The sequence below is a fragment of the Phoca vitulina genome, unplaced genomic scaffold, assembly GCF_004348235.1.
Source record: "Phoca vitulina isolate PV1807 unplaced genomic scaffold, GSC_HSeal_1.0 scaffold21, whole genome shotgun sequence".
Classification (NCBI taxonomy): Eukaryota; Metazoa; Chordata; class Mammalia; order Carnivora; family Phocidae; genus Phoca; species Phoca vitulina.
The window spans coordinates 11,798,338-11,812,944 of record NW_022589724.1 but is presented as its reverse complement, the minus strand read 5'-3'; the positions used below and the strand labels follow the sequence as shown (position 1 = coordinate 11,812,944).

General features: G+C 40.9%; 1 protein-coding gene across 7 annotated transcripts in view; it reads left to right on the top strand.

Annotated features, from left to right (window-relative positions):
* The window catches only part of LPAR1 (lysophosphatidic acid receptor 1), a 134,695-nt gene that overhangs the window by 52,890 nt on the left and 67,198 nt on the right, over window positions 1-14,607 (top strand). For all 7 annotated transcript variants that reach the window (XM_032418175.1, XM_032418173.1, XM_032418174.1 and 4 more), the window contains exon 2: window positions 3,610-3,769. In XM_032418175.1, the coding sequence (XP_032274066.1) occupies window positions 3,725-3,769 (45 nt within the window). In that variant the 5' untranslated portion in view covers window positions 3,610-3,724. The remainder of the gene's footprint in view (window positions 1-3,609; window positions 3,770-14,607) is intronic.

Below are 14,607 nucleotides of genomic sequence, written 5' to 3'. Positions count from 1 at the left end.
TTGAAGCCAGGAAACCCATCTAAGGGGTGAGTGTATTTGAAATGTACACCAGTGCTTCCTGGCTTCACTCCCTCCACCCCTCATCCCTCTGAACTAGGTGTATCATTATGAGTCTATTAGGGTCTCATTTGCTTATTTTCTGTCCATTCAGTGCAGTTTCGCATGAAGGGGATGTTGTACCTTAGTCCTTCTGTCAGCCTCCCATATTGATTCTTTCTAGTATATTTTTCTGAAAATTCAAGCAATAGCTGGGTTCCATCTGTGGCTTCTAGGGCTGATTCAGGATATTTCCTATTCTTAGAGTCAATTGGTGATTTCTCTAGTAATCTGGCACAGAGGAATGAGCCTATGTAGCTTTCTTATGGATTGTATTTTGTACATCTGTGTTGAATCGTAGGGAGGGATAATGAGTTAATTCATACCCAATGACTATAGAGGAATAGATGAATGGGCCAGTGAATAAATAAGTGATGGCTGATCTTTTGCAAGTGAAGGGCATGAGAAGTGGTTTGTGGTTTGGGGAAGAATGGTACAGATCAGAAGAGATGCCTAGAATGGAGAATGAAGAGAAGTAGAGAAGGAGGGCAAGGGCCACAGTTATGACCCAAAGGCAGCTGGGGTCAGCAGGGCCCCTCGCTCCGTGACTCTCTGTAGCTGGAGCGCAATCTTCCAGCTCAAGCAAAGGAAACGAGAGCTGGATTGATGGCAGGTTGGAAGAACTACAGGACAGGCATCCAGGTTCTTGGAAGAGTTCAAAGAGGGATGAATTTGTTCAGAAATTCGGTGCGATGCTGTGGTTGACATTGCGAGGCTCTGGGACAGCAGGAGACTCGTATGGTCACAGTGAGACCGCTTACTTGGTTAGGGACTGAATGGCAGTATGTAGGATGTCGTCTTGTCATCTTGTCTCAACCCCCATGATCTGTGCACTTTGGTAAATAAGCTGGTAAGTACATAGGTTTTATAAATGTAATTTTAGGCCTTCACTTCCCCAAGAGAGCTGATTTATACCCTTTGCGGTAGTATTGCTTAGGCCTTGCATTGTTAGAGTTAAGTTAACCATATGCCATTTCATAAAGACTCCCGTCATGTAAGAAAAGGTTCCGCAAAAGCCTCGCAACTCGATAGGTCTGCTTTAGGAGAAGGCAGTTAAGTTTCTGCCTTATTTTCTTGCTTGCTTCTTGAGGATGGGAAACTAAGAGTCTGGGCTAGCTCTTACGTGTCTCAAGGATGTCTAAGGGGCCGTGTGGCTTTGGTTATGTATGCTACACAAACTTTTAAAGCCTCAGGGTTCTTGTCCATGAAATGAGTTAACAATAAGCGCCTTAACCTGTATGCGAAATGAGTTTCTCAGCGCCCAGCATCTCCTAGGCTTTCATTAAATCCCAGTTTGGTTATTCATCTTTCAGGCAAGTCTCTGTACTCGGAGTATTGAAAATCTTTTAAGGTCATATTGCTTAATGACTTAGATATTGGACCCGAGCACAAAGTGTGAGTCTTTCAGAATAGAATCTCACTTGCCTGCTTATTTTATTTTTTTGGTTATCATGCTATTTATATATTCATCTGTCCCCACCCCACATATGATAGAGTAAGATGATGTGAATTATAAATAACGTGAGAAGGAAAGAGGAAAAATAAAAAAAGTAGGGGTGGGGACAAATGATGCCAGGAATAAGTTCAGTACAAAACAGTGCACCATGGGGGTCCTATAATTTTCTCAGTGTAGGCTTGGCACTCAAGCAAAAAGGCAGTCCCCTATACATAGACCTTTCTCCCAGGCTGTTCACTTAGATTCGCGGTATAATAAACAACGGGTCTTTTTTTCCCCCCCTAAAGCTAGGATTAAGGAGAACATTAGGGCACCTAAGGAATTTAGTGTTGAATGTTATACCAAAATACTTTGACAGCTTTACTCCTTACCTGTTAATAACTATAATCACTCTAACAGAGAAGAGAAAGTTAGGAAGGAGCCATAGTTTTAAATAAAACCTAAAGTGATTGAAACTCTAGCATTGAAGGGTAATATGCAAAGACAGGATAAAAATCAGAACTTCACGTTCATAGAAGTTGCTACCAAACCTAGATTATTTCTTAGGATACAGTTGTGAGGTTTTGTGACTTGCCCGACATCATCCAGCTGGGACAGAGTAGTGCCAGAGAATTCGGTGTTCAGAAGGCTTGGATTAAATGTCCAGCTCAAGAGTTAAATCTTTACTTCTGCTATAATGGAAAGTATCATCTTCCAGTAGTTGAGAAGTGTTGCGGTATCATCTTGCATGCTAGTGAAACGAGAAAGTATATTTCCAGACAAAAGCTCCCTGAGGTCAAGGGGCTGGCTCAGTTTTATTCATTGTGCTCCTGGTTCACTGTAGATGTTTAATAAATATCTTTTGAATAAAAGAAAGGATATCATTAGGTGGTCTGAAAACAACCTAAAAATGAGAACTTTTCTTAGAAGGGAAGACTTTTCGTAAATTCTTAAAATGGAAAAGATTCCCCATGGATCTTATTGCAGTGTGGAAACAATCATATCGGTCTTTGGACAGAACTGGGGCCATGCTTTACTGCAGAGAATTCAGCATCTTTTTGAGTTTCCTTAATGAATATATTAGTAACAGAAGACTTGTTTATATTTTGTGCCTATCTAGCATCCTCTCTCCGAGGATGTCAAAAAGACTGTAGAAATGCCCTCACTCTTCCCCCACTCGTGGGCAAGACAGAAGAAGCCCCCCACCACCTGTTGGAGTACTTGATTCATTCTTGTAACTGACTCCTGTAACTTTGGGATGTCTTGCCTTTCTTTAATCTTAGTGGTGACTAAGCTTCCTGAGGAAATGTAAACATGGAACATACTCACTGTCTTATATTCCATATGAGACTGGAAATTGTTTGTGGTTCCATTCCTGCTTCTGTCATTAACGAAATGTGGGACTATAGTTTCTTTCTTCTCCATACCTCAGTTTTCCATCTGCAGATGGGTACACTTTTTTTTTTTTTTAAAGATTTTATTTATTTATTTGAGAGAGGATGAGAGGAGAGAGAGAGCACATGAGAGGGGGGAGGGTCAGAGGGAGAAGCAGACTCCCTGCTGAGCAGGGAGCCCGATGCGGGACTCGATCCCGGGACTTCAGGATCATGACCTGAGGCGAAGGCAGTCGCTTAACCAACTGAGCCACCCAGGCGCCCCGAGCAGATGGGTACACTTGAACTGGGTGATCTTTAAGACCCTTGATGGTCTTATTCTCTTTGCCCTTTGTATTTAAACCGGCAGTTATCAATCGTGGGTCCTTTATTGTTGAATGATGGAATGGTGTCTCCTCTGGGCCCCCTGTCCCCAGCTTTACAGCTTGAAATGGCCTCCTCAAAACATCTAGCTAGCAAGGACAGCTGGATTCAGACTTCTGAAAATACATCAACCTAACATGATTTGGCTGAGTGGTACGGGAGTCCTGGCTCTGAGATGTTCGATGCTCCCTTCTGGGTTCTTTTCATTAAGCTAGGAGTTGGTACATGGTACGGGGAGTTTTGCTTCCTCTGGCCAGTGGTACTTCACTCCCACGCCCTAGTCCTTTCAGGCTAAATGTGGATTTTCCTGTCCTTTTCCAGGTGCACAGCTCCTCCTAGCATGACCGTGATCTGATCAACAACCAAGGTAACTTGACTCCTGTGGCTGGCACCGCTGTGCTGGGGCCTGGTCACTGACCACAACTACAGAGCTGCCATGGTTGCTGCCTTCACTTCAACCCCTGTAAATTCACAACCACAGGTAAGTGATTCAACCTCGCTTAAGTTTGTGCTAATCTTAGTTTCGTCAGATATATAAATTTCAGAAGGTGCGTCTGACTCTAGGGATGGTGTGCAACCTTCTAATGATCATTTGGTGGGCGTTTGGATAACAGTGCTTTCGTGGGGGAGCTGCTATTGAGTTCAAGAAGCAGCTGGAACAATGAGCAAGTGATGATAGTGGACCAGCCTCTGTGCATCGCGGTCTGGGTTTTCAGTGCTTTGAGTGTCTGGCTGTTCCTATAGGCATCAAACTCCCGGTCAAGACAGTTGACGGTCAAGCCTGCTGCTTTCCCTCTCTTGGCTTTTTTAGGGTTTTAATGAACTATCTCAAAACAGATCTTATCTTGGACGTTTTCTGAATGCAGTCTCATTGTCTGCTTCCTCTAATTACTATTTTGCCTTGACCTGTTCTAGGAGCTTTGAAAAGAAGATGCACCTCCAGGAACTTGTGAACAGTAGTCACGAGTTACTTTTTCTGTCCAGCGAAGAGCAGTTACGTGGCAAGAACATTGCCTGCAGATTATTTTACAATCGGATCTACTAGAGTAGTAACTGGATTCTTTCCATTTTAGCAGGAAGTGTGGTCTAGTGGGGAAACAGCCTTTGTAAGCATTAGGCCTGAAGTCAGATCCTCATGGTTGCATGGCCTTCATCGTGCTGACCTCGTTCAGCTTCCATGTCTTCTCATGTCACCATACTTCACGGGATGGTTCTATGGATTAAATGATGGGATATACACAGAGCACATAGTAGGTGCTCAACAACTGGTTTCCCATCTGCTCTTCCTTCATCTTCTCCCCCTTTTAGAGTGTGACCTTCCCCATCTCATTCATGATCATTATTATTATTATTTTTTAAAGATTTTACTTATTTATTTGACAGAGAGACATAGCGAGAGAGGGAACACAAGCAGGGGGAGTGGGAGAGGGAGAAGCAGGCTTCCCGCGGAGCAGGTAGCCTGATGTGGGGCTCGATCCCAGGATCCTGGGATCATGACCTGAGCCTGAAGGCAGACGCTTAATGACTGAGCCACCCAGGCACCCCAGTGATCATCATTTTTAGGCCAAGGTTAAAGAAAAAAAGTATACCCTTGAAAAAAGAGCCATATTGTTTGAAGTTTAAATCTTGATGATACAGAATGTTTTTCCACACTTTTTTTTTGTCCTGTATCATTTTTCAGGCTACTAGATTCTGTATGTATTTCAAGGTAGGGGTATGTGGAGGAGGGAACGGAGAAGGGGGAGGAAGAAGGGAGCGTTTTTACTTCATGTATATATAAATGCTTCTTGTCTCTTCTAAAAAAAAAAAAAAAAGACCTTGGAATTGGATCATCTGGATAAAGTCCTCCTGTTATTTAAGATTTTAAAACATTTGGTATTTTCCAGAAAGTTTAGTGTGACCGCCATTGTGTGTATTCTCTGTCTGGCAACTGGATCTTGCTTTTTCAGCATTTCATTGACTTGGGCTGTTTGGTTTCCATTCCCCTCAGTGGGGTTTTTGGTGCTGCAGAGACTTCATGAGTGGGTGACGAGATTTAGTGCCCGTTACCTGAGGTCACCACGTCGGAGTCCTCCACGGTGGTCCCATGGAGAATGGGCAGCAGCCATTCTGAGCCTTTGGTGAAGTGAGGTAGGCCCTAGCACAGGTTTTCTGGGCAAGGGTTTCAGCACCTGGGTCTCACTGGTGCATTTTTTCAGCATCTCCAGGAGGAGCATCTTATCCACGCGCCTCTTTCCTCGTACACAAGCTATTATCAGCTGGCGAGCAAGAGAAATATTTCTCAATGACTCACTTAATTAAAATGTGTACACTGCCCAAAATAGGAAGATGTATTTAATATAAACACTTGGGGAAAATATGGGCTCTTGTAAATCCTCTGTGGGAAGGTAAATTGGTACAGTCACTCTGTAGGGTAATTTGATAGCATCTATTAAAATTCTATCCCTTTGCATATACCCTCTTCCCATCTCAGTAACTACATTAGAAAAACACCAAGGGGACATGCATAGAGATATTCACTGAAGCATTAGTTGAAAGCCAAGAGGTACAAAACTTTCTGAATATACGATAGTGGAACGACAATAAATTCAGGCATGCTGATATGCTTTAAGTACCATGTAGCAGTTAAAAAAAAAAATGATAAATACATATCTCAACACAGCTATATCTCCCTAAGATACCTGTTGGAGGAGAAAGAAAGTAAAATGCAGACTAATTCAGGAAGATATCATTCAAACTGTAAAACAAGATCATATGTTTTTAGGGATGACCATATGGTACATTAGTGTAAGCACATAGTAAAAGGTCTAGAAGATACATTGTCAATGGGAATGTTTTCCCCAAGAGTGCAAAAATTGGATCTGGGGAGATAGAAAAAGTCCCTCTAAAGTTTAACCCTACCTGATGACATCCTATCCCTTAATATTTAATATCTCTCATTAGGGAGAATTTAAATTTAAGTAAAATTTTCTCATTGAGAATTGCCAGTGGGGGGAAAAAAAAGTGAAACCCTGGGCTGGATGTGCAAGAGCTCTCCAGTCACGCCGCCTGGGGTTTAAATCCTGGCTCCAACGTTTACTACCTGAGCCCGTGGGGATGGGAGAAAGGTATCCACCCTGTGAGGGCCTCGGTTTCCTCATCTGCAAAATGAACATAAAAATTACAGAACCAACTTCATAGGATTGTTTTAAGGGTGAAATGAGGTAATATGTATAAAACTTAGAACAAAATCTGGCACATAGTGCTCAGTACATCTTAGTTAATAGTGTTCAGCAAGCTCACTGTGGCAGGCCTGGGGAATCCAAGAATAAGTAAGAGAAACAGGGTTTAGAAATGTAGTGGGAAACATACAGACAGGGAAACAAAAAATTAGCGGTGTCACACCTGCTAGGATAGAAGTATGGGGACTTTAGAAGTAAAGTCAAAGCAGTCAGGGAAAGGCTTCTGGAAGGAAGACTGCCAGGCTGGGAGCTAATGTATCCTTCCTTTGACAAGGGAGGAGAAACATTTGTGAATGTCGAATGTCCCAAGGGGAGAGGGAGAGCACAGCATTTGGAGGTTCGTTCAGGATAGTTGCCGTCTGCTGAGGTGTGAGGTCACAAGCAGAGATGTGCTAGAGCCAGCCAAGATCTGATTGTTAAGTTTTCAGAAACTGTGTGAGCCAATTGACTTCATGCTTGTAGCTTGCAGTCAGCCAGGGTGGAGTATTTAACCAGGGAAATTGGCAAACACAGTCCCTGACTCTTAAGAGCCCATTGTTAGATATTTATCAGCATACTTCTGCTTGTAGAGGAGGTAGATGGGGTAGGTTACAAGGTTGGAGAAGATTCTTGCAGCGCTTTGCAAGCTACATTGAGGAATTGAACATTAATCTTTTTTTTTTTTTCCTAAGATTTTACTTATTTGACAGAGCAAGAGCAGGAACACAAGCAGGGGGAGTGGAAGAGGGATAGGCAGGCTTCCCGCTGAGCAGGTAGCCCGATGCAGGGCTCGATCCCAGGACCCTGGGATCATGACCTGAGCCGAAGGCAGACACTTAATGACTGAGCCACCCAGGCACCCCTTGAACATTAATCTTGAAACCTGTGAAGCTTTGGAGTCTTGGGGCTGGCTTCAAACCCTGACTTTCGACAGTCCTGTTGAACAAGTTCATTAATTAATCTCAACGAGGGTAGGAAGTCCCATTATTCTTAACATAACACTGGGAACAAGTAGCCTCTGATTGTTGGAGGAACCCAAGCCCACCTGGAAGGAGTCAGCTGTAAACAAGGGGATTAGGTCCCAGGGGCTTACTCTTCTGGAGAGCTGCAGATCCCTGGGTCACTTCATTCCCAGGTCCTCTGGTCAGTGATGTGCCTCGTGATGATCTGTATCTCTGTTCTTCACATGTAATTTGTGTAGTCAGATTTTAGTCCCAGGCTGACTGGCCCTCGCCCCCGAGTCTGTATGGATGTCTACTCTCCCATTATTAAGGTTTCTCCAGGTTCAGAGAAGGTAAAAGTGATTTAAATATACTGTCTCCTCAGGCAAAGGTGAAATAAGCAGTTCACTCAATCAGCTTAGCCTGGTATTGTCTGGCACATCCACTTGCGTTCTTCTAGAGTGAATTCAGGGACCTGTGTAAAGATAAACCTACATTCGAGTGTGAAAGGCCTGACAATCCTTTTCTAAGGCAAAAACAACAATTAAAAAAAAAAAAAAGCTTTTGGTTTTGTTTTCCTCTATTCATTTGGTAACAAAGAGCATTTTCCTAATCAAGGCTGCCTAATACTAGATATAAGCTAATTAATATGAACAAATAGCCTGTGATTGTTTCAAACAATAATAGGGAAGAAAGCTTGCATTGTTACTCCGGCTGGGGTTACTGTTTAGTTAGTGAAAGATAGGCCTTGTGCTTTGAAGTGGGACAAGTTTGTATTCCCTGCTTTGCTCCTGACGAGACTGTAAGGCGGATTTTTGTTTTCTCATGTTGAGAAAGCACCTTGTTCTTACGAAGCTAGATAAATACTGAGGCGAAACTGGACTAGCAGCAGCAGGAAGACCGATGTAGCTAAGTTACTGCTGTGTTAGTCCAGGCACCGATAAAGAGTTCCTTGCCCAAGGAAACCTTTAGGGAAATGTTTGCAGATGGGAACACGTTCACCGTTAGGTTAAATTAATGTGTTCATATCCTGCAGATAGGGGCTTGGGATGGGGTGGAGGTGGGATAGGAAATAAAGAATCTTGCCACTCTTAATGGCCGGTTTCTGTTTCTAGAATTCTGGTTAGCATTACTTTAATTGTGCTTCATCCAGCCATGGGTAGAGTATGGATTAAAAGTTGTATTTTCCTTTTGAATGGAAGGATCAAGTGGTTCACGACATGCACGAATGGTTTGGCCTTTCTCGAACCTAGGACTGGTGTTGAGAATGTCAAAGGTATTCCGATCCCACACCTGGGATTCCAATAAGGGAGGACTCTGTTCTAGCCGTATTTTACAAGGTATTTCATTCTGTCTGTCATTTGTGAAGTGGCTATCTTGGTTTTAAGCCTGGGAAACAAAGATACTTTTGTCCCTCCAGGTGACTTCCTACAGCTTTCGTTAAAGACATGAGTTTGGGTAGGGAGGTACTCAGTGTCTTAACAGATTGCTCCTGTGGTTCATATCCAGTGTTCTGATGTAACACAAGGTCTCTACTTGTCTCTTGGAAGACAGGCGTTTTTGAATATTACCAATAGGTTCCTCTAACAAAATCCATCATGTTTCCAAAATGTATGTTCTAGAGGTTTCATTTCTGATGTTAGAGACTGGACACTTTTGGAGTAAAGCAATTGAATTCCATATTAAGTGGGTTGCATTTTTTGAGATTGAAAGACTTCTGTTTTTGTTTGTTTTTTAGAACTTTTTATGATGGCAGTTTTCAAATATTCACAAAAATAAAAAAAAAATAACCTAACAAATCCCAGTAGAGCCATCACCTAGATTCAACAGTTATTAGTATTTTGCCCTACTTGTTTCACTTGCTCCCATTTTGGGGGAGGAATCATTGTAAAGCAAATGCTTGGCATCGTGTCCTCTCACCTCGACCCTTGTCCATCAATATACATCTCTAAAAATAATTCACTTCTATAATCACAATACTATTATCACATTTAACAAAGTTAAAAACAACTCCTTAATGTCATTTTATACTCATCCATATTCAGGTATCCCCAATTGCTTTTCCAAAAAGTGGTTTTGCAGTTACGTTGTCTTTTAAACATATCGCTCAGATCAGTTTTCTCTAAGACTATTCAATCACTTTTTAAGGTTTAAAAGGCAGTTCCATTTCCTCCCTTTATTCTCTGAGTGGGAGGTAGATTGACCTATGAACCAGAATATTTCACCGCTGAAGAATAAGAAAAAATGAGACATACACGGAAGGCTCCAAAGTAAAAGAATGATTGTAATTGTTAAATTGTCAGTCTCTAAAGTAAAGGATCACAGATGGCTGGAGAGTGCTTTTAGACTAAAGTGTGAATAGTTGGAATATGAAATATATTTCCAGTGCCACATGGTGAAGACACAGTGTGGTCTGGCTTCATCTAACATGGAATTGAGAAAAGAGAATGCCTGAGCTGAGATATAGGTGAATTTTGGTTCGAATCCCAACAGCTAGGGCAAGTTTCAATATAGGTATCTCTTTCAGTTTTATTTTAATCTCTAAAATTCAAGTAATATACCCTGTGCTCCCAAGTTTAAATGGCAAAATAGCTGTGAAGTCCTTTATCTGTTTAAATGGCAAAATATCTGTTAAGTACACTCTCAGCCCCCTAGTTAGATATGTGACATATATAATTTCCTTCCTTTCCCCTCCATAGTTACTCTGAGAATTCTTTACAGGGAGAAGGTGGCTACTCTGCGTATGGGCTGTGTATATGATGTGCTTATGTAGTATGCCAGAAGATCCATCAGAGGAAAGCCAAGTTAGATAAACAGTCTACGGAAAACGCCAGCACATGACCAGGAGTAAATGCATGCATAGATAAACACTGAGGTTTCTGACTTACTCTATCTTGAACCATGTTTCTCTTAGAAGTAAAATTTGTTCTCATATTGCAATTTAAAATCATTTCTGCTCTCTTTTGTGTTTATAAGCTCAGATAAAGCTTGAGAGGATATTTTATTTCAGAATATGAGGGCACATTTTTCCCCCCAAAGTAACTTAAGTAAAATAAAGGTGGGGGAAGAGGGATAGGGAGTTAATTAGCTCACATGACAAGAGGTCGTGTGATTTTTTTAAAGATTTTATTTATTTATTTTCTTTAGGTGATCTCCACATCCAGCGTGGGCTCAAACTCACAACCCAAGAGTTGCATTCTGTACTGACTGAACCAGCCAGGCACCCTGAGGCCATGTGATTTTTTTTTTTTTTTTTAGAATAAGTCCAGGCAGTGGTGATTGGGAAATGTTTAACAATTATACTCATTTTAGTAAGTTTGAATTTTAATTCCATTATAGGTAACATATAGTGTTATATTAGTTTCAGGTGTACAATATAGTGATTCAACAGTTGTGTACATTACTCAGTGCTCATCATGACCGGTGCCCTCGTTAATCCCCATCACCTGTTTCCCCCATCCCCCCACCTGCCTCCCCTCTGGTGACCATCAGCATGTATTCTATAGTTAAGAGTCTGTTTCGTGGTTTGTGTGTGTGTTTTTTTTCTTTTGCTCATTTGTTTCTTAAATTCACATATGAATGAAATCATATGGTATTTGTCTTTCTCTGACTTATTTTGCTTAGCATAATACCCTCTAAGTCCATCCATGTTGTTGCACATGGCAAGATTTCATTCCTTTTCACGGCTGAGTAATATTCCTGTGTGTGTGTGTGTGTGTGTGTGTGTGTGTGTGTGTGTGTGTGTATCACATCTTCTTTATCCATTCATCTATATGAGGGCACATTTTGAATTTTCTACTCATATAACAAAACTGTACAAAGATAACTGGGTACAAAGACCTTTCATGTTTGCTTCTTTTCCTTTCCAATATTTTCTTTCTAATTCGTTTGGTCTTTAATAATTAATGGAGCTACCTCTTTATCCTTCAAAAGGGATGTGATTTTCCCTCACTCTTCCTTCCCATTCTGATGCTCTTTGCCTGTTTTCCTTTTTGCATGCCTAGCTTCTCCTATTTTTCTTTGAACTTTCATTGCAGCTTTTCCAGGAATAAACACTAAGGTGGGGCTGGGCACTGGTGTGTTTCCCAGTGGAGGAGAACATAATCACAGAGTCCAGATTTCTGTCTTTTGAGAACCGTACCTTGCTATAAGAAGACTGTCATTTAAAGAATCAGCCTTCATCTCTGTGTGATGATACAGCTATTTCATAATTGCACGGCATCCCTTAAGAACTGCCCTTCAGTTAAACTTACCCACTTCATAAATGGTAATCCTAGGCAGGTGCAGGCTGGGAGAGAAGTGATAGTGGATTGTTACCTGCTCCTTGGCGTCAGACAAAATGTTCGTGAAAGGGTCATGGAGTAGATTGAGTTCTTGAAAGGCTAGGTTGGCAGTAAAGTAATTTTCAACGATTCAGACTCGCTTTGGGAGCAAAAACCTCCAGTCTCAGAGGAGGAGGGTTAGGATATGGTTGAACTAGGTAGCTGCCTGATGTAAAAATATTTGCATTTAGATGAACCCCACCAGCCTGCATGGGGAGGTTTTGGAGGCTTAGTTGAGACCTGGAAAGAAGATCCATTCATCTGGATTCAGCTTTGAGCCCCAACTCTAAGGACTTTGCACACTCCAGAACTCTGTTTAGCATGACCTTAATTGTAGTTGATTAGGTTACCAAAGAAATCTGGCAAAAACAGTGGAGGGGAGGACCCAGAAGAACCCCATTCCTGTGGCTTGTGTTCTGGGCTTATCTCTGACATGCTGGATTGTGTGGGTGACCAGTGGGAACTCGGAACTCAGCAGTCGTGGTCAGGCAAAAATCCTACTACCTCTGTGAGACATGTCATGGTGGAGACTTAGCTACTCATTAGCTCATTGTCTCATTCAGGATTAGTTTGGAAAACTAGGACGACACTGAACTTGCAGATGGGAATTCAATTCGTTGATAGTGGAGCAAGCAAAGGTAGAAGAAACAAGGTGGCATGATAGGGAATCTGTGAGGATTATGTTTGTAGTTATACCATGATGTTTAGCTTTTTCAGATCATGTATCAGGAATATACATTTATTCTTAGGAGAACTTTTTTGCCTATTTTCCTTAAAATCATTAAAAAACCAATAAAGTATTAAATGCGGCTGCTTTTGGATGCACATTTTATTGCTTTCTGTAGTCACAGAAAAAGAAAGACAAGCTCTGTAGGAATAAAAGAGTACATAAGTGTAAGTGGCAGAATACAACAAAGACTTAAATAGGTAAATAATCCAATTTTTAAAAATTGAGCACCTGAAACTAATATTATTTATCAGTTATATCAATAATAAAAGAAACAACTGTTAGATGAGAAAATTATTGAGAAAAGCAATGTGTAAGTACATGAAAAGTATCAAGCACCTAAGGATAATAGATTGGAGATTTTTTGAGATTACTTATCAAACACTAATAGACATTCGAGAAGATTTACATAGATAACTGTGTCAGTGGATTGTAAGACTCATTGATTTGATGTCCGTTCCCTGCAAATGTATTTTCTAGATTGAATGTGATCACAATAAAAATCCTAAATTTTTTTTTGGAAATCTCACAAGTTCTAACACTTACATAAAAACAAAAAAAGGTCAAAAGTAACTGATATAATCTTAAAGAAGAACTAGATGGGAAAAATTCTTCCAGATACCAGAATTTATAATAAAGTTATAATGAATAAGGCAGTGGGATATTTGTATAGGGAGAGATAAAGCATCAGAAGAAATAGACACCAATCCACCCCCATATCGCTGTAAGAAAAAATGAATTGGAACAAGATAATAAGGAAACATTCTGTTAGACTATGAAAAAGAAGGGCTAATGGAAAATAATTTTTTCATTTTCTTCATGGATGAATTACGTATTGTTTTCATCTGTGAGTTTCAAGAAAGTTGTGTTTGGAGGTGGTCGTTGGTTTATGAATGTCAAGCTCTCTGGGTTCCTGAATTCAAAAGTTTCCAGAGAACAGCTCTCACAGAGACTGAGTAATAACTACTCCATCCTTAAAAGTGGGTGATGTTTTCCTCTCCATTTTTACAGATGAGGAAACTGAGTCCTGAGAGGGGAGTCTTCTATAATCGGCATTTGAACTCAGGTTTCGCTGATTCTAAGGCCTAAGCTCCCAGCTGCTGCAAATCTATGATGACACCTCTCATTCCCCTTGCTGTCTCCCAGGAAATAGGAAATTGCAAGTGAAGTATCGTCCTGTATCCGAGTGTCATTCTTTAATCACACCTTGGGCCTGGTGTAGTCTAACAACAGTACTTGCTGCTACCCTTTCCTCTCCTTCCCTCCGCTCCCTCTTTTATTGAGGGAACAACACAACCCCTTTGCTGTGACTCAGACTTAGTTAATTGTGTGGTTTTTATGTTGTTTTGTTTTTGTTTTTAATATGTCAAGCGTACAGAAGAGTGGAGAAACTGTTACAATACAGTCGTAGATCTGTTACCCAGCTTTGTAAAATCTGAACATTTTGGTGTAATCACTTCAAAATCTTTTGGGTCTTGAATAAATGAAACAAATCATTACAGATAAAGTTGAAACCCCTTGCAGTCTTTGTCAGCTTAATTAACCTCCCTCTTGGCTCAGGTCACACATTGAGATTGGTCATCTCCCTGCATGTGTTGGTGGATATATATACATACGTGGGAAAATACAAGCAATATTTAGTATTTCTGCAAGCTTTTAACATTCCTAAGAATGGTGTACTGCATTATACTGCACCCACTGCTTTAGTCATCAGCATACGTGAAGTTCTCCTTTGTTCATTCTAACTGCATAGCATACCTTTCTGTTTAGATTGCAATTTACCCATTCTCCACTTGGCGAATATTTATGTTGCTTCTGGTATTTCAATGTTATAGAAGAGTAACAACGACAAGTCTTGTGCATGCCTCCTTAGGCACATGTGTGAGTTTTTTCTAGGGTTAGAATCTCTTAGTCACGTGTATGAACGTGTCCAACCTTAGTGGTTTTTGCCAAACTTTTTCAAAGCAGTTGTACTAAATTTTACTCCCACTGACACCAAATGACTGTCCTCACCAACTATTGATGTTTCAGACGTCTTAATTTTTGCCAACCTGGTGGACATAAGTTGTATCTGGCTGCAGTTTGTATTTAACTCTCTCTGAGTCCTTGAGGAGTAATTATCTTTTCAT